Here is a 20,851-nt window from a genome sequence, read left to right on the forward strand (position 1 = left end):
TCGTGCGCAGCAAAGCGACAAAAGCCAATAATGATGGCAGGAATGGGAACAGTCTAGCATTGACTGACCTTTTACAACCTCGTTCCCAAGCTGTTAGTTATCGATAAAGGTACAGTCCAGCACTAAAAATAAAAACAAAACAAAAAGATGTTTACTTCTTGAAATGAGGTAAATTCGAAGCTGCAAGCAGGTAATCATAATTAAATACTTAAGTTTATGTCACAAAACTAGAATAAAGAGAATGGAGATAGTAAAAATCTATCAGACGAGGATTCACAAACTGTCAAAGGTACAAGATCCTATCGCGCTATTTATCGCATCAACCAATCAGAATGAGGCAAACTTGTAGCCGATACTCTATTCCTGTGATCATTATTTGAAATCGAGTAGACGTGAACCCTGGGAAGGTCTGTACAATTCCATGACATAACGAGGTCGATCAAGCGAAGCTAGCTGGCCAGGCGTACACAACAGCTGATGTGCTGTTTGTCTTTTCGAGGAAAGAAACATGCCGAAGAAAAGCAGCGTTGTTGTGACTGGTAAGAAGGAATTGTTTTCAAGATTTTGCTGGCGACCTGCTTACATTCTTGGCTTTAAACATTGGTGGATTAAACTACTGATCGTCCGGAAAATATCCATGTGATTGTGAATCATGAAAAATTACAATTGACATTCATGCAAGTTGAGTTGAGCATTTAATAATACGTTGCTGAGACAAAAAAAGAGTTCTGCTTCCGGTATTTTGACAGCCTAGCCCCTGGCCCTACCCTAATTTGTTGGGGTGAAGTAGCCCCATAAATGTGGCCTATTTACTGGACTGCCTCCGTAAACATAGGCCACACATCCACATGTACAAAAATCGTGTCGACGGAGCCAAATTTTGATTTTCACATTTAGGCTTAGTTTGTAGGTTTTTTTTGCTTTAGAAGCATACTCACCCTCTTTATAGGCTAATCAGAAAGTGCTGCCTTTTTCAGATGTCTAATTTTTGTGAAATTTCATGTTGAAATTTTGATACGCAAACGTGTAAAAATGAATCTGGAAATTTCACGAAAAATATACATCTGAAAAAGGCAGCACTTTCTGATTAGCCTATAAAGAGGATGAGTATGCTTCTAAAGCATAAAAAAACCTACAAACTAAGCCTAAATGTGAAAATCAAAATTTGGCTCCGTCGACACGATTTTTGTACATGTGGATGTGTGGCCTATGTTTATGGAGGCAGTCCAGTAAATAGGCCACATTTGGGGCTAGGGGTGAAGATGAGTGGAAAAAAAACAAAGATATCAATTACTAACTTTGGCGATCGTGTAGTGTAGGGCCCCTGTTTTGTTTCGATCAAATAATCAAGATTTTTTTTAAATTTTATTACTAATAGTAGTAAAAAATGACATTCATGACATTGTCATAATTTAATGTCAACCTAGACCTATCATGCCTATATGCTAAAGCAGTTTCTTGGGGTAGAAATTACGATTTTCCTACGCGGTTTACGGGCCGGTTGGTGCCATGCAGCGCGACTTGCTTGCTTACGCGATAACGGTACATCGGGCGGTGATCGCCATTTCTATTTTTGTGTTGCGTTTTGTCGTTATCATCGTCATTTATTTTACCCCCAAATTTCCCTAAAACGTTTAAAGCCCTGCCATTATCTATGACGTACCTATAAGTTGTGAATGTCGCCAACTAGTTTGGGTAGTCAAATAATTTAAAAGTGGATTTTGTTCCCTTAATAAAGGAACCAGGCCCATAGATACACGATCGCAATTTTGACAGCCCCTACCCTAATTTTTTGGGGGTGTAAATGAGGGGGGAAAACCAAAAGACATCCTAACGTTTACCCTTGCCTTGGCCCTTGACTACACGCCGACAGTGATCATACACAAAATAAATTGCCAACCAAAAAAATATGTCCCTACCGTACCTACCCTATTTTCAAATGCCATGTAATCGGAAGCAGCACTATTTTTTTTGGCCTGATCAATAATATTTCAAAACTGGTCAGGCGAAGTTTCATCCTCATGAACACTGTTTCTTGCCTTGGTGTAAAAAAGCAGGGTGATTGTATAGTTACGTGCCTGACCCCTTTTCACCTTTGGTCAAATTACATGTAGAGTCGAGGAAAAGCACGGGAATTTTTTAATATTTAAAGAAGGGCACTTTTTGAACATTAATCAAAAAGGGATGTCAAATAGTTTCATACATTTGAAAGAAGAAAAAGTTGCACAAAATATGGTTCCAAGTAAGGTGCATCTCATGGTCCCTTTAATTAAGTGGCTGCAAACCCATTCTCTGTACAAACACTTCAACCCTAACCCCCTACTACTTCCTCAGTGCTACCCTGCTAAATCCAACAGAGTCCAACCGGACTTTCCTGTTCAATCCACTGTGCCTTATTTTCAGTTGTCTGCTGAATCCAACGGAGTCCAACAATGCGTTATAATGCGGTTCAGTTGCCTGCTGAATCCAACATTTTGCATGAGGAATGTACACAAGGGGTTTCCTGCTCAATCCAACAGGCTCCATCGCTTATGTGACTTAGTTGGATCCTGTTGGATTCAGCAGGGCTAGGGTTAGGCCCAAAAACAAGTCTTCAGTTTCTGGTATGGAGTGGTGCGGTGACGCGTTTTTTTGTTTGGTTTTTTTTTACTCTTTTTTTCTTCAAATGTCGGCTGATGACTACAAATGGTGCCCGACTAAATTTAGTGCAAAAATATATGGGAGCCAAGAGAGGCCACACAAAACTTATACATGTACTCGATCGTAACACCATCCAAAAACACATTATAATTGTGCAGCAGCAGGATTCCAGTCAAACCAGTGAGTTTGGCAGTTTTGAGACATCATCTTACTATTTTGTTTACATTTAAAAAAAAGATTTTAATTTTGCCGATGCGCGCCCCGCGCATGGCTACGGCGACGCGCGTGCAGACCAGAAACCGGAGCCTTTTTTTTTTGCCTTACCAAAAAATGATTGAATCGTTTTCTGCAATTTAGCTGAAACCTAATGTGAATGATGTTGTTTCACTGTACTTCAAGGTTTTGGTCCCTTTTGGGAGCACAAGGTGAATGCCAGTTGGAAGGCGGTGCAGGAATTACAGCGACTCGGTCTTGAAGATGAAGACGTTGAACTCATCACTTTAGAAATCGCAGTGGAATATGAGACAGCTAAGAAGATGGTGCCACAGCTATGGAAGGAGTATGACCCATGTGTAAGTGTAAACTCCTGTGGGGGCTGCTGTATGTAACATACCGAATATTCCAACTGAAACCTTAAAACCTTGGCATGTTATTGGAAGCAGACCTTCGTTTTTTACCTTAATCAAATACTATAATTATATTTACTTTTGCAGAACCAATGGCATTGCTGAAATTAATGTGTGTACAGTGCTTTTATATGCAAACTTGTGCATTTCATTAGGGCTGTTCATCGGAACTCGGTACCCGAGTACCCGACCACTGATGTCAGGAACCGGTTACAGATTTACTGAACGGGTACCCATAACCAACTTAACAAATTACTTATTAACTTCTCAGACAATGAAACATAAAGGTTTTAAGTGTCCTGTGTGGGGAATTTTCGAAGTTAAAATCAGACCATTGCTGACGGTAGGGAAAGTTGCAGTTTTCATCATAAAGCTATAACACTCACTCTACGCACATGAACTGCTGCATTGATGCACTGATCTGGTACTATTATCGCGTGGACCTAGAAACTGCAGAGATTGGATTTTTGGGTTTGGGTTTCTTTAAGGGTACCCGGATACTCATGGTTATTTTTTTCCCAATTGGGTACCTTGTTCCCATACTACCCGTAAATGCAGTAATGCACTCTTATATGGCTTAGGCCAAATACTCGGTCTCTGGTCAGTGCGCGCGTCGATTTTAATCATGCACGTCAACCTTTTTTTGCTTTCTTCAAATTAACACGGAAGCTACAACAGCGCCCTCTATTGCAGCGCATCCTCAATTTTATGTACCAAGGAGCACCAAGGAATGTGGAAATTGCACCAAGGCAAATGATAAAGGCCACCGAGGCAAATTATGGAGGACACCAATGTATAATGAGGACACAAAAAAGCAAAATAGTACCCACCTGGTCTGTACAATACAAGCTTGGAAAAAAAAAAAAGCCACCCCAAAAAAAAAAAAAAAAACGCGGCGCCGCATCAATTCTGGAACTTCGGTCTGACCAGAGATCGACTATTTTTTTTTTTTTTTTTGGCCTTACTACATTTTGTACTTTTTTTCCAGACAATTACATGTACATGTATGTATGGTAAAATCTTTTTGTCTTTCCTCTCGTTTTGGTCTCCAGCTTATGGTGCACGTCGGTGTGTCGGGCATAGCGAAAGAAGTCACGCTAGAGCAGCAAGCACACAACACGGGCTACGACAAACCAGACGTTGGATTTCACATACCTCAGTCGAAGGTAACTTGGCTGAATTTTTTTTTTAAATTTTGCCCATTGTTTGAAACTGGTGTTTACATTTATTTTGAGTTTTGGGATATAAGTGATGGGGACACAAACTTGATCTTTTTATAATTTATAATTCATTTATAATTGTCCATGTTATACACTGCTTCAATGTCTTCTATAGTTCAACTATAGTCAACAACCATTGCACATTCATCCATAACTGCATATTTACAAACATTTTTAACGAGAGATGTGGTAAACCATCTGTTCATTGTTAAGGTCATTATTTGTGATGCGATCAAGCTATGTGAGTCATTTGTCGACCCTGGGCAAAAAAAATTTATTACAGATTTGATAAGAGCACAATCTCAGCATTACTGATGTGAAAACCGCATGCTGATGCCATCTTTAGTTCAAAAATTATGGAAGTTGGAACACCAAGAGATGTGATGAAGTGGCCCTATTTTGGCCTGTATCTCCAAATAAAAGTTGAAGAAAAAAAATTCAATTTTGTAATTCATGTACATGTAACATTGCCAAAAAAAAGGAAGGTCGGCAATTTTTTCCCCCAAATTTTAATTTGTTACTGGGAATACATATTTTCACATACATAGATTGTATGCAGTACATACATATGTATACATACATAGAGGGCAACTGGACACGTAGATGTACTTGTAAGAAGACAAACATACCTTTTTGCATACTAACAAATATATGCCAGACTTGTACATGTAACTGGAGTACATGTTCACTTCCCAAAAATGTACATTTTTTGGGGGGGGGGGAGGTACATTTGTACGAATTAAATATTAAAAGAAAACTCAACTATGAAATAAAAGACGAAAGGTAAGGTTACCAGGAATACACAATTAGTTTTTGGGTCTTGTGCAAGACAACCATGTTGATCAAAAGGCTTATTGTTATTGTTTCAGTTTATTACTGTAATTTTGTTCCCCCCTTAACTTGTTGTTTTTGCTCATTAATACAGTGTTGTATTCGAGACGGCCCTGACTGTATACTCAGCCAAATCAACATGTCCGTCGTCTGTGATGAAGTCAACTCAACCGGTTGTCCCACCAAAACTGTTGTGTCTTACAATGCCGGAAAGTAGGTGTATGCGGTCTCTTTTTTTTAAACTTGGCATGAATGTAGTACATGTATGTGCAATTCACAATACAGGGTTACACCAGGCTTTGTCTGAGTGACAAACACCGTTTTTTAACTTCACATTGTACACGTTGTACTGCCCTTCATTGATAACATATGGTTACCAAACAGATACAAATTATGCATCAAAGATGTACTATTATTTATTTCTGACAACAAAACCAAGGATTCCTCAAAAGTGTCCTAGCAGGCACTGTAGCTTGCAACCCTGAAGAAACCTGTAGAGAGAAGACAATGAACAAAATTTCATTTCAGATGTGGAAAGAAAACCCCAGAAGAATATTCCGAGGGAAACCCAGAGAATCAGGGCAGGACTGAAAAGCAGATGTACATGTGCACCAGGGTGGGAAACCAACCTGGGCCCATATACAATGTGGAACGGGCGAGGAAGGAAACCACCCTTCCAACCTGCCTCCCTAATGAACCTTCTCTCTTTTTGTTTCCTTTTTTTGTGACCAAGGTACCTGTGTGATTTCGTCTACTACACCTCCCTGTACCAGAACTGTGCTCAGACCGCCTTTATCCACGTCCCGCCCCTGGGCAAGCCTTACTCCGCCCGCCAGCTTGGAGAAGGGCTGCGAGCCGCCATACACAGCATGCTCAAGCAAGTACAGCCGGTCAAAGCAAATATTTTGTGATGCCGGTCATCCGGTTCGTACCCGGAGGACCTTTTTTTACACATTTTATTTGCAGAATTTGTAGGGCCACTGACCTTTTTTGCTTCATGAGAAAATAGAAAGAAGTAATGGAAATCACCTTTCAGCTTTAAGGAACGGCGCCATGGACTTGTGCATGGACAATAGATGGCGCTGTTGACTTCTTTTGAGAGTTGCAGTGGTAGGGACACACTGCGCGTGTGTGTGGGTGTGGGTAGGCATTACATTCACTGTCATTTTGGTTCCAAACAGTGCGACCCTCATGTCACAACTCTCTCTATATACGGCTCTGATGGAGTCCTTAGTGTGCTCAAAATAGAAATTTATTAATTTCTGTACGCACTGTTTGGGTTAATTTAAAATCTGTAGCAAATGTGTTAGACAAGACTCGTTCTTCAGTCATCTTTGTGTTAATAACATGCGAAAGGCGAAACAGATTTCTTACGCATATTTATGGCTGAAACAGAATTCTTCATTTTTTTGAAATTGCAAAAACAGATATTTTGTGAAACGGAAAAGCAGCGGCTCTAGTTTTTCTTCCAAGATCAGTTGTCACAAAGTGAGCAGTTTGGGGATAATGTCTTCTTTTTTTCTGTAATGATGGTGTATGTAAAATAGGTTAACGTTAGCAATGTTGTGAGTATGTGACTACATGTACTATCTTGTTTTAGCATTTTAGTGTAACTGTTGAAGTGGGTACTGAAGAGTTCGGACAACATACTCGGATAAAACTGAAATGGGAAATTTTTTGAGACTCTAAGGTGTCCATAGCACCCTGCACACATATATGTAATGCCAACTTGTCATAAAATACAACTCAGTGCTCCAACAATGTAGAAAAAAAGGAAGGAAATATAGAAAAATATGTTTTTGAAAATGATAGAACGTACATCAATAACAAGTCGACTTTAAATTTCAGTATAACTCGCAATGATGAAAGATGAGACAGATTGTTTCAGTGGGATTTTATTTGGACAAGTTCATGTGGGTCCATACCTGAGTATTAAAAGGAATGTGGCACTTACATATGTACATGTATGTCCCTCAACAAGCCTGTTTTCTTGCAGCTACTGGTACACTGTATACAATGTACCTCTCTCCATGTTGATTTATAATGGTAAATAGCATAGAATTCATGTCTCACAAAATGTAGCGCCACAAAGAACAAAGCCTCAATGGCTGAATGCCTTAAAGGTATTTTTGTCTTCAAGTAAAATTGATCTTTCATCTGATTGGTCGATCCATGGCAACAAACCCTGCTACATTATCCCATATACCACTTTCCATACCGCACTCCATGTACTGTGCTATTTCAAGATGCACGTGCCATTCCCGCTGCACGCACGTGCGATAGGATAACGGCTGAAAACTTTGTGAACAGCGCGTTTGTTCCAACTTTACTGTGCGTCCATTTTGCGTGAAGAAAAACTTGTGCTCTTGTCACATAGAAATTGTAGCGCATCTGCGCCCCACATATACTAATCGGTTTTCGGCCTCGTGGCATGTGGGACACAGATGCACTACATGTACATTATTCCGTGTGCCACTTGCGCTCATGGGATAAGTGTAGTACTCACCGCACAGAAGAGTTAATAGACAGGTTTTGAGTTTTGCATTTAAAAAAAACCTACAAATTCAATCAGAAAGTGTGTGAAGTTAAAGAGAGAACAATAGAAGACTTTTATAAACCATTGTTCGCCTCCTGTTCAACAAACACTTTAAACGCAGAAATTGGATGCAGTTTCTGGGAACACATCTTACTTCATGTTTTGCATAGTTTCATGTTTGAAATATTTTGTTTTGACCCAAACAGAACTCAACCCATCAAATCCCAACGGCATGTTTTGTTGGAATCTGTCAGGATGGGTACAGTACCCCTAAACTGATAGTGTTTTACATTGGGTTTGCAAACCTCCAGAATCAAAGTCAGAAATGTGTGTGTGCATTTTCCAATTTGCCAGGATGGGTATGGTTCCTAGTAAATCATGCTAGGGAGTTAGGGTTAATGAGTATGCTTGTAGCTATTTTGAGACATAATTTTCTCCTGCTTTATTAACTATTCCAGCATAGAAGCACAAGTGCATGTAAAAACCAACCTTGTCAATATGTACATTTTTTTTATAGCCAACTGAGAGAGTTAGACATCCTTGCAATGTGAAACTGTGATTTCTCATGAAATAAATGTTTACAAATTTTCAAATAATTTCACGTATTAGGAGGTAAGGTGCTTCAGCACCAGGCCAATTTCTGCTCAAAACTGCAAATTTGTACTGTTTACCACAAAATGTGGTTGAAATGTACAATATGTGCAAATGAATTTTGATAAAACTTGGTTAACATTTGAAGATATTTTTTCCTCCTAAATAGACCAGACAAAATTACAAAATTTCATTTTTAGTCACGTTTTTTTTGTACTTTGTATATTAGTATGATCTCTTTGTTATTAATTGGTGCAAATATTGTCTTTGTTTTTTCTCCGTTCATCTATGCACCGGAAACTTGTGTAATAGTTGTAGCATATTGTCATATAATATTTTTGACATTTTTAGACATGCGAAAAAATTACTCCAACTAATACTTTTTATTTCACTAATACGTTCAACTAAAATATCAAGTTTGTAAAGTTTTGAAGATTTTTAGTGGCTTGGATTGGCCAGTTAGACATGTAGATGCAGATAATTTTTTTCCCGTCATTTCCCCCTATTTCTTTTGTTTTAATTATAAAATTAATATTGTTATTCTTGAATATATTAAGAAGTTAGATACTCAAATCAGTACTAGCATTGTTTGACGGATGTGTCTGGAACAAAAGATCATGTGTGCCATTTTTCATGTGTGCCATTTTTCTTCCATTTAACATGGTGCAACATTGTTCTTACTGCATTGTCAGAAATGCCCCACAATGCCCTGCACCAAAATGGCTGCTTTCGTGGAACAGCTAAATAAATATTTATCCGCTCCGTTCACAAGTACCCCCTCACCGGCAAAGAAAGTACAGTCGGGGGTGATCGAACGACGCCATCTTGCCTGACTGCAATATTTTGCTGTGGAGCGCAGCCACTGCGTGTACATACAGCACATGAAGTAAAAATCCCCTGGTGTACCTGCGTCACACACAAGGAACATTGCGCGCGCGTCAACCAGCGAAATGTATGTGTCCCGCCCATGGGACGTTGTTGCTAGGTAAAAGGGCGCCCTCTTTCGTTTGTGCACAGAGCCCATATGAGACTTTTGACTGTGACTGAGCAGCCAACAACCCACAATATCATGGTTATATTTAGAACAAGGTTCATTTTACCTGCATGTATTTTATTGTTCTGTAAAGCCTGTAGCACTTAGTGGTGTCTAGGAACTAGACTTGTAACTTTGGCCTTTTTTATCACCAGTAGATTTTTAACCCGATTATTTCCATCGAAAAAAAATCTACGCACATGTATATTTTAACAGTAGAATATTGCCTCGGAGCTTAACAAATTGATAAATTTCAGTGCTAGAGCATGAGAGAGTGCATAGACTTAGCAAAAAAGAAAAAGTGCCTGTCTTTTTGTGGCTTTTTTTTTTTTAAGCTAGTGTTTGACACTTTGATCTTACAATTTAACAAACAAGATGTAGCCTCCGCATTTCTACTTTGTAAATATTGATCATACTTATATTTATTATCAGAGCTAATTATATGAATGCATGTGTAGTAAGTGTAGCGAATGGAAATATTTTGCAATATTTTTTTATGACTTGTCGTAAATGTAAGGCTTTAACAGAATAATCCAAATTTAGAAAAAAAGCTGCAGGACCAGATCTGTATCACTGGACTGTGCACTAACCACATGATGTGTATTTAAATTTGGTTCTGTGTAACTTTCCAGAAAGAATGTTGCATCTTGGGCCACTCTTATTTTGTTTATCATAATGAAGGTCAGTCATGCAAAATGTTGAAAAGACACGAATCTGGGACTGAGAAACATTTCCAATTTTGTTAGAATATACTCTGAAAATATGCATTTGACTCTCCATAGACTTTGTACACAACCAAAGAAGTGGGGTCTGGATATATTTCTAACTTTCCTTACTCGCACGTAATTACTGTACACTTTCAGAGGCCCCCAGTTATGGTGGAAGCATTGTGCCAGCTATTGTTCAGAATAACCTTCATCAAGCAGTTGTAAAAGTACAGTACCGAGCAATTTTTTTTCACCATATCTGGGGGCCACGCGTTCATGTACAGTACCTTGATCCGGATTGATACCTCAATCCTCCCACTCTCACAACAGCTTCCCTGCACCACCAATACTCCAAATGTAACAGGACTTTTCTTGTTCCAATGAATTTGTAAAGGTAATACACAACATTTGCTGTTGCTGTAAATTTCAGAAATGGATGGATTGGGGGTCAGGGTTTTATAGCAAACATTGTTACACTGGCCTGTTTTAAAGTTTTGTGTTCATAGACATGATAGATGCTAGAAAAACAAAGATTAATGCTGTTCTTGTAGTCCGCTTCCCTGTCCCTACTTCAGACAAAATGGAGCAATTTATAGACGTCAGGGAATTGTCAGGTCAGGGAGCCAGACTACCTGGCTTGCACCATTCACAGATGTGTTACTGATATTGCAAACAAAATGTGGACTAACTAATTTTGGTGAATTGGGGACAGTATTTGAAAAAAAGTCAGTTTTTTCCCCCAATGATGGTCGGTCGCCCTTGGAAATTGATACAAAAACTCAATTTCACTTGAAAATGACAGCACGCCATGATTTCACAGGATGCCTGAAGTGGACACTATTAATCACTTAAATACATTCAACTAAGGTATTTCATCATAATTTGGTAGGTTTTTTATGTTTACAAATGTTGTATATTACCTTTAATGGATCACAGTCATTCCCTGTACCACAATTACTTTAGCATACCACACAAGTTGTCCTGTACCAGTGGCAAGGTACATGTACAATTACTGGATGTTTATAACGATATTATAATTTGAACCTCAGGACGTTTTCTGTACAGCAGAAAATTTGAACATACCAAAGAATTTGAATCTGTTGAACAGGGACACAGTTAAGTTGGCATTTTATGGTATAAGATTTTGGAAACCAAAAATTTGTTACAGGTATAAAATGTATATCCCTGTTTGGCTGTACAAACATCTCGCTCTGCAACTCTCTCTTCCCAACGATCTTTTTGCGTGCTTGGAATTTTATGGATTTTTATGTAGTTATATCTTATAAACATCCTCCGCTGCCCATTTTGCAGGTTTATTTTTATTTGTCAATGTTTTTAAATCAGATCTGTGGCTTGCTAAAATCTTAGGGCTAAAATTGGAAGAATAGTGTTGATTAGTATGTGGTTTGTGTGATTGTATAATATACATGTATATCTTTTGTACTGTTTTATTTTTAAGTTGTGCTGAGGACGTCGTCATTAAAAGTGTCAGTCCAACAGTAAAACTGAAGAATTGTTTGTTGGTTTGTTTTCTTCTAGTCAGATATTTGAAAAAGCCAATTCAGGGGGCTATACACATGACAAATGGGGGCACTGTTCAAAGCAGAGGATCATGGACACTCAGACAAAAGGTGACACTAATCACCGACACAATTTTGCAGACAACGAATACTGGTGGGGGGGGGGGATTTTGACACCCCCTTCTCCCATTGGCCGGTTTTAAACAAGTACATTTAAACTGGCTAGGGGCCTGGTGGATTATCCGCGAACAGACACCTAGCCAATTATAAACGCACTTGTTTAATATTGGCAATTAAGCACATATGTATTCCCCTTCATAAGTACCTCTTGGTCAAAACAAGTCGTAATGTAACAAAATGTCAACAATTTTGTTCAACAATTTTATTTCATGTTTTGTGGAACACCCCTCTGACCAAAATGGTACATGTATGTGCCTCGTGCGGTTAGTGCTAAAAGTCACACACTGCGCAATGTGGCGCAGAACACAGCGGTGCAGGAATAAAGTGTTAAAAGCAGACGGTGTTTATCAGCGGTTTATTAAACCACCCACGTGATGGGCTCTCGGCCATATAGGAATTGGTAAACTGTCTTCAGGATAAATTCAGGATAACACAAGTCTATGGAGGTGGTGGTGACCGAATCCCCATTCTGCAATTTTTTTCATGCAATCAAAAAGATAAATGTTTGTTTATATGAAAGTTGCAGCAAAAATGCATGTTCAAGATTTGTAAGACTTCATACTGACTTCAGAACAAGAACTTGCCTTTAATTTTGTTGGTACCTGCGGCAAATTGTTTATCCCGAAAGAAAAACGTCAAATCTTGTTGTGAGAGACACGGCAGGGGAGAACATAAAACAGAGATCCACCAAAAAATCCATTACGAATAAACCATTACTTTAATCTACCTCTCAGTTCACCACCATTTTACTAAGTTACATTTACACAGGTTTACATTACCATATTAAAAGAAAGAACGAAAATAAAACTTTCCTCACTGTTGACATTGTTACAATTTCAGTACAGTATCGACTTTTCACCAACACACATATAACACCAATACATTGAGTATAGAAAAATAGTACATGTACAGATATCCTTTTAAAGTACTTTGGTCTTCACGTTTCTGTCCATACACATTACAAGAATATTCGTTAAGAAAATAGAATTAATAACTAACTCAGGAGACATCTAGAATTACATAACTGCATTAGTCTTGATTCCAAGACTAGCTACATGTAGCTAGATTTGGATTTTAGTCCCAAGCACGGATAACCACCATGGCGGTCAATAGAGGACTCTAAGATGATTACATGTTTGCTACACTCAAGCTAATGTACATGCATCAACGTATGCTTGGAATTCCCTGGGCATGCTGGGTAGCATTGCCAAAGTTCCCATGACTTTATTTTGATTCATCTCGTTGGTAGCGACCTCTACTTCCACGGCCCTGTTACCGCACCTGCCAGGACTGGCTGCATTACGCATGTTAGGGGAATAAAAAACAAATCCAGTCTTGGATCAAGATTACAACTGCATTCAACTGACGGACATTAAAGCAAACTTCATGAAGCGGACGTTAACAATGTGCATAGAGGAAACTGCACCATGGTTTTTCCCGTATTTGATCACCACCATGACCTTAATCATCACCTTAATTTTACCCCACTATTATCACCACGATTGCTTTGCAATAGCCGACCTGAAAAATTCTCATATTTCCACCAAATTTATTTATCAAGATGATAGACGTATAATACACTTAATGCTTGGCATAATTGCCTTCGTGAGTACTTAAGGTATCCATAAATATGTAGCTCTTGCATCTTTGACCAGCAGCACAAGAAAAAAATCCCCGAACCTCAAAAAATGTTCAACTACAGAAAAAGAAAAATTGAAACTGAAAAACAACTAAATAAATGGACAAGTGCGCCAAAAGCAGGATCTTTTCACAATTTCACTGTCTGCATTTTGACACAAGCACTCGCATGGTACATCTATTTTTTTTGGTACAATAAGATTGGCTGATACACGTACAGTCGTACACAGCCCACATACCATTATAAATTCTGTGCGATACTTTTTTTTATAATTAAGTACACCTGAAAATAATCCACAAGTTATCTTCATTGCAAATTTGTTTGCATAAAAAACTTTATATTCCACTTTTGTTTTTACCCCAGAAAAGATATTTTCTAATGAGCCACTAAAAAGATTTTTTTAAAAACCACTTTGGAAGCACATACAACTGTATGTACTACACAATAAAATTGTTTAAAAAAGGTGTCAAATTAGTATATACAAATTGAAAGGTGCTCGTAAATTTGACAAGAAATCTGTGTAAAAAAAATCATCAAATATGGATCTTCCTATTTTCTACACTCACGCAAAGAAATGACCAACATCCTTATTAACCCTAACTCCCCAGCCTAATTTACTAGGAACCATACCCATACTGGCAAATTCCAACACACACACACATGGGAAATTGTACACACACACTGTTGGACTTAGTTTCTGGAGGTATGCCGACCCCAGTATAAAAGACCATCAGTTTAGGGGTACTGCACCTATGGTTTGAGTTCGGTTAGCGTTAAAGTACATATTTCTTTCCTTTAAGATAATGTACATTTGCAAACATAAAAGAACATTCCAAGTTATTATAAAATGCCTTATTACTTGACTGTTAGTGAATAATAGTCTCAAGCATCCTGTGATGTAACCATGGCACCTGGTGTGCTATCATTTTCAAAAAAAAGTGGAATTTTTTTTCAATTTCCAAGTTTTGGACCCTTGGAGTACCTAAATGGAAACAATTAAAATATCAAGTAACAAGTGGAAACTGACACCATCAATTCAGCAACATGGACTTTTTTGGGGACTACATTTGAGCAAGACTTCTTGAAAGCCAAAAACACCAAATTACTCAATTTTCCTCCCAAGTCCTTATAATTGAGTACGAGTACTTTGATAATGGAGTACGATATCGAATAGTCAAGTCCAAGTACTTTGTTTCTCGAGTACGAGTACCCTGAATTCAGTCCGAGTATTTTGATATTTGAGTACAAGTGCAAGTATTCTTAAAAAAGTACTTGAGTTGTACTCGAGTACGAGTACCATGTACGAGTAGTACAGCACTGATGGAAACCTGAATCAAAGTTGTGAAAACTGCTCACCCGCGCCAGCAGAGTGAAAGAGCTAACCCATGGCTGTTGTTGCTATAAAGCAACACTATCCCAAATGGAATGTGCAGAGCACTATTTGATCATTATTATGTATCACTATTGTATCACACATAACCTCATTTGTTTTTATAAACAACATCATGGCAATGTAATGTACTTCAATGGGTACATAACTAACCAAGGTCCAGACCAGACTGGTACCTTGAGCACAGAGAAAAAAACTTGCAAAACAAAATCAGGCAAATACTCACTCTTACAAACTTCACCCAACATTTTCACCAGGCAAAGACAAAGCCCCCAAATTTTACCAGGCAAGTGTGATGTCTCAATTCCATTTTTTAGAAGAGACTTTTCTTCGACATTTTGCACCTGAGAGTGAAGCCAAGTGATTGAATTTGAAGCCTAGGATTAGACGAGTAATGAGTACTGGTACATGTCCACCTTTTTGAGAAGATTGACCCTTCAGTAGTCTGGTGGCATGACTATGGGAGAATGTGTAGAAATAAAGACTAGTACCCAATGTTTCTTTTGACACAGGTGATTGATGCAATACTAAAATGGCGAAGGACTACATGTAGTTGTTTCATGTGCCAGTCTCTTTTCTTGTTATGCATGTTTTCAATACTTCAAGTTTTGGGACTCTCATACACAGCATTGGGAGTCCCAAATTTTCAGACTAGCCCAGACCCAAAACATATGACAAATAATTGGAATGAAACATGGTACCTATAGGTCTACTTCTTTCCTTAAAAAACAATTATATGCATCTTCAAAATATGTACACATTGATTACCAACTACATGTAATACTCTACCAACTATCTTTGTATTAAAAACTGATAAAACAATTTAGTAAAACTACAAGTACATACCCAGATTGATAATTACACTTTCAATAATAAAAACAATAGGCCTGAACTGTTTAAAATTTACAAGGTACTGTTTTCTGTTTGGACAACATTTTTTGTGGTACATTTTTGTACATAAAGTTTGCACATATTTGTAAACCATTTTCAAGCTAAATAATCTCTTCCACGATAACAAAATTATGAATGTTTTTCCAAATTTTATAATGGATTTTGATACTATTTTTGTCCCTGATTATGTATGAAAATTCTTAAAACGGAATTGTTTTATTATATTCTGAAATGTGCACGAAATAAAGCCACCCAAACTGTTTTCTAAAATTATTTTTTTAACATTGTTGACAAGACATTTAAAGATGAAAATAAAAAACAAAAATCACTAAAACTACATAAAAATGAACACTTAAATCATCAAAACAGTTATAAAATTTGTTCAGAATATCAATTACGAGAAATGCATTCATTTAATTGTCATACCTTACATCAGAACACAACCAACAAAAAAAAATTCAATGCACAACACAGTGATTGTTGACATTCAATTTACGATACATTTAAACAGTGCGTGAGACATAATTAGGCATTAGACATTTGATACAGTTCGGTGTATGCAAGTATTCAGATTTGTGTCATTTCATCTTCCTATGTGAAACTTGGCTAGGACACAACCACCGTCACAAACTTTACAAGCCAGTTCATACTCGGCGAGCTCAAATGAGACGATATCAAGTTTGTGACGTAACGGCAACTTTTTCGTGCTGCAAATTTACAAAATGTTGAACACATTTCAACGACAACAAATTTTGTTGTGAATGTTTCCTGAATGTGAATGTTTCAAATTTGCACTCACATTCGCGAGAAGTATGAACTGGCCTTAATACAAAGACTTCGGGTGGGAGATATTTACAAATATTTGAATTAGAAACTTGCTCCCTTTGATGGAGGAATGCCTGGATGTGAAACTGCTTTCAAAATGGATACGACTGGCAATGAAATACACTGAACTTTTAAGTGTTTTTTTTCCTTGTTATAATACACTACCAGGAAGCTCAATGATGTCCTGTTGACTGACCCCCGACCTTTGACCACCATCTAGTCAAACCACTGGGCTTTCCTCAATCGTAGCCTGGGGAGCCCTCTTGTCCTTTGAAGCCTTGCGGACGTTCTTGCCCTCTGCTGCCTGCCCCGCTTCATTCCCGTTCCTCATGTTGACGCCTTTCTGGATGATCTCCCCGAAGCCTTCCTGGTGACTGAACGCGTAGCCCGACCGGGAGCTGGCAGGTCGCTTGCTGCCGGTTCGCTGGAGGCCCGTGGTGGACCGCACGCTGTCTCGCACCGAGCCCCGGGACCGGAACCCGCGGAGCTGCAGGGACTTCTTGCGGGCCTTCTTGAGCTCCTGCCGCTCCTGTCGCTGCTCCAGCCGGACTTTGTCAGCCAGCGTGGGCTGGACGTCGGCCTGCACGGCCCGTTTACCCATCAGCGGCAGCAGCAGGATGGTTACAACCAGGATGAGTGAGAAATAGAAGGCCGGGAGACGGAACATCATGACAGGCACGCCCACGTAGGTGAAGATGGTTTGGAAGGCTGAATAGACAGGCTCGCTGTAGAACAGGAAGATGAAGATCAAATACATGATGACACTTGCCCAGATGACAATGTGAGTGATGATGTTCCAGTAGGCTGTATCCAGTGCAATCTATGGAAAGAAACAAGGCTAAAATTAGTGTCGCACATTGGACATACTTCAACCGCCTATCCTATCTACTCATTTATTTGTAACGTAACTTCACTCACAGTGTTCTCTTTATATAACCATCAAATTGATTGGCTATTTCATTTTAAGCCTCCGATGCAAAAATACATTCTGTGCAAAGTTGTCATTCAGTCAAAATCAATGAAGTAACTGTTTTCAACAGTTAAGAGCTCCCAGCCCACATAAAGCAGGATTGACTGACTGTGACTGTTTATGTAGCTTGATACAGCTATGCTTTACCCTAACAGTCCTGAATCCTCCAATTTCAATATGATTTTGCACACCCCCTCGGGAGTTAGGGTTAATAAGCCGGCTGTGCCTACCAATTGACTGAATTAGACTAGTCACAGTGCTTGCTTGAAGTATGATCTGATTGTTGGTGACTAGCCTGCGTAAAAGGCATCGCAGGGGATGAGGACTGATTTTTTTACTGTTTGTGACTGTTCAGACATAAGGAGGGTTGATGGAGTAATTTACTTTTTGCCGTTTCACCCAGGCATGCAGCTGAAAAGCACCAACAACAAAAAAGACGAAATTCCAAGACTTCAGAAGACTTTGCACAGAGTTTTGTTTTCAATTTTTAATGGCAGACATTGGAATTGGAAAAAAAAAGAGAAAATCAGCTGATCGGAGGAAAAGTTGCACCCATGTTCACCCTGTGTTGTATGTAGGGCCTGCTGGTACCCACCTTTAGGTTGACGACCACAACCACCATGGTCGCTATAATGCATCCCATCAATGACTGGGAATGGGCTGGCATGCCATCGGGGAACAGATCCCCAGCTAAGACACCTGATATAAAAAAGAGCCATTTGTAATAACTATCAATGATAAGGATTTGCATTTAAATTTATTTTTCTAATTGTACACATTATCATCATTTGTTATAACTTGGGGAGACAATGGACATGAGGGAGACATTGTTCATGTTTTTCCCCAACAGTGGTTGGCTGACCATCTTGAAAAATGATACAAACATTCCACTTTTCTTGAAAATGAGAGCACACCAGGTACCATGATTTCACAGGATGAAATTGAGACTATTATTCACTTACATACAAGTATAAGCTATTTCATAATAATGTGGTACTTGGTTTTTTTTTTTTTTTTGGAATTGTACACTGCCTTTAAAAGCTTCGTTTGTCCACTTTGGCTTATACCCTGACCTAGAACCATTTCTTGAATAATTTATGTTTGGACCAAATGAAAAAGACCCCAAACTTTGGCTGTGGCTTAGAAGTAGGATTCATGTTCCTGGAACAGAAAATGGCCATATATACTGACTCACAATCTCCAAAGTCAGGGGCCTAAAATCATGCAGCTAGAGCTTGTAGCCAGAGTCTGAGTCACACCCCAGATTTGAATAAATGGCATACCTGGCCACATACTGTGTTGAATCTCCAAAATAAGGGACCTATAAGTATGAAGCTGCAGCTTGAAGCCAGAGCCAGAGACACACCCAAGGTTTGAAAAAAGTGGTCTACATACCATAGGTGATGAAGAACAGGACCAGCGAGGTAAGAACGCCTTGCAGTAGACTCTTAGAGAAGACCCAGTAGTTGAAGAACAGGCTCTTCTGGCCCGGCTTGTATAGCTCTGGGTACTCAATGCTCTTCTTGTCACTGACATCCTGAGAGCAAACGAGCAAAGATCATAAATAATAAATAATGGTAATACTGGAGTCTTGAATAGACGAGGCGCATGGCGCTCATGTTCTTGGGCAAGACATTTTACTACAATTGCCTCTCTCCGACCAGGAATATAAATGGGTAACTGTGAAGGTATAGAGACCAAATTGCGCTGATCTCGAGCTGCTGCAGAAAAATGGTCTCATTCATGATGAACAGGGATAATAATTGTAAAGCGCTTTGAAGCCTTTGGTATAAAGCGCTATATAAGAAACACATTTTTATTAATAGTAAAAGTAAAAGCAATGCAGTTGAGGGATAGAGTAACAATGAAATCAAAGCACCCATACCTGGTCAAATATTCCAATAGCAATCACAGGCAACGAGGTGAAAAAAATGTTATACGCACTGATGTACCATTCATCATACAGTGTCTGCAATGAAATAGAAAATAACACAGAAATGTCTTGTCAATTCTGTGATTCATAAGATGGATTGTTTTGCGTCGGGGTGATGTAAATCAAATTAGGTTTTGCCCTTCACCGACGTATAAACACTGTACACTAAGTGTGTTACCGCCCGAGTGAAAGTTGGAAAAAATCACTTGGGTGGGACTCGAATAGGGTTCTGTCGAAAATGCACGTAAAAAGTGTGCCAGTGTGCACATATCAATGATTTTCTGCTTCTGAACGATACTAATTCAGGCAAAATAATTTCACAGGGTATTTGATACCAGTCCTATCTTCACTTTGAACGAGGCTTTACTCTTTAAATCGGTAGGTTTTTTTTCCATTTTTTTTTTTAAAGTTCCTACCCGACTTTAAAGCTTTGAAGCGTTGTGTTGACTTACCATGGCAGAAAACCCACAGAAGAAGGCAAACCAGAAGTGGCCGACCGTCTGCGCAAAGTTCTTGTAGAAGAAGTAGGAGAGGAACTTGCACATGCGGTAGTAGGACCAGCGACCGTGCACCAACAACAAACGCTCCAGGAACGTGCACAGACATTATTAAGGAATCACTCTTTAACAAGTTAACACATTACTTACTCCTGCAAATGTTTCAGTTGTTGCGAATCCTAAGGCTTTCAGCGTGTAGAACGGACATATTAAAAAACACAGTGCATGTGAACTTTTGACCTTTACAGGCTTATGTGTTTATGAATGGGAAATTCTGGAAGGTCAAGAAATTCATCAGATAGGCCTATTCTAGAAACTTCTGTTCTAAAGAACTTTAAAATTCATTGCCAATTTTGTTAATTTCTAGCGGATTTGTATAATTCTATAAATGCTGTTGAGGAGATATTTGAAGCAGGATTTGGCAGGACTTTAGAGCTAGATTTTGCTGTGAGATGGTAAGGACAGCTGTGGATCATGGTAGCCAAATGGACCAATCAACAGCTTAGTCCACAATTCTGATCGAAATGACGTCACGATTGCTAAAGTTGACTCTGATTGGCTGCCACACTGGCTCGCATAAATGTGCATCCTAGGATATATTAGACACTCATCAGAACACATATTTCTTTGCTTTCCTGATACTTTTTGATAAAACACTAACAACTAGACAAACAGATAGATAAACCAACAGGCCTTTGTCGGCTTCTATTTCAAGAAAAGGATATCTGAACTGTGCAAAGCTGAAGTCGCTGGCTAGCACGGCTTGCATCCCTTCCTGACCACTGATGCCAACTCCGATGTGGGCGGCTGGAAAGGAAAGAG

The 20,851-nt window shown here is 38.9% G+C and overlaps 2 protein-coding genes across 4 annotated transcripts in view; one reads left to right on the top strand and one right to left on the bottom strand.

Moving 5' to 3' along the window:
- The first annotated feature begins 413 nt into the window (after positions 1-413).
- LOC119745355 (pyroglutamyl-peptidase 1-like) lies at positions 414-8,082 on the top strand. Its single transcript, XM_038221652.1, has 5 exons — positions 414-539; positions 3,040-3,212; positions 4,319-4,432; positions 5,412-5,530; positions 6,051-8,082. The coding sequence occupies exons 1-5, from the start codon at positions 509-511 to the stop codon at positions 6,226-6,228; spliced, it is 615 nt and encodes a 204-aa protein (XP_038077580.1). The 5' UTR covers positions 414-508; the 3' UTR covers positions 6,229-8,082.
- A 7,525-nt stretch (positions 8,083-15,607) lies between these two features.
- Positions 15,608-20,851, bottom strand: part of LOC119744396 (phospholipid-transporting ATPase ID-like) — a 43,042-nt gene continuing 37,798 nt past the window's right edge. For all 3 annotated transcript variants that reach the window (XM_038220308.1, XM_038220307.1, XM_038220306.1), the window contains 6 exons: positions 20,755-20,836; positions 19,985-20,126; positions 19,485-19,568; positions 18,995-19,136; positions 18,195-18,298; positions 15,608-17,449 (listed from right to left, as the gene is read on the bottom strand). In XM_038220308.1, the coding sequence (XP_038076236.1) occupies positions 16,850-17,449; positions 18,195-18,298; positions 18,995-19,136; positions 19,485-19,568; positions 19,985-20,126; positions 20,755-20,836 (1,154 nt within the window). In that variant the 3' untranslated portion in view covers positions 15,608-16,849. The remainder of the gene's footprint in view (positions 17,450-18,194; positions 18,299-18,994; positions 19,137-19,484; positions 19,569-19,984; positions 20,127-20,754; positions 20,837-20,851) is intronic.

Source organism: Patiria miniata, unplaced genomic scaffold (assembly GCF_015706575.1).
Source record: "Patiria miniata isolate m_02_andy unplaced genomic scaffold, ASM1570657v1 HiC_scaffold_7, whole genome shotgun sequence".
Taxonomy (NCBI): domain Eukaryota; kingdom Metazoa; phylum Echinodermata; class Asteroidea; order Valvatida; family Asterinidae; genus Patiria; species Patiria miniata.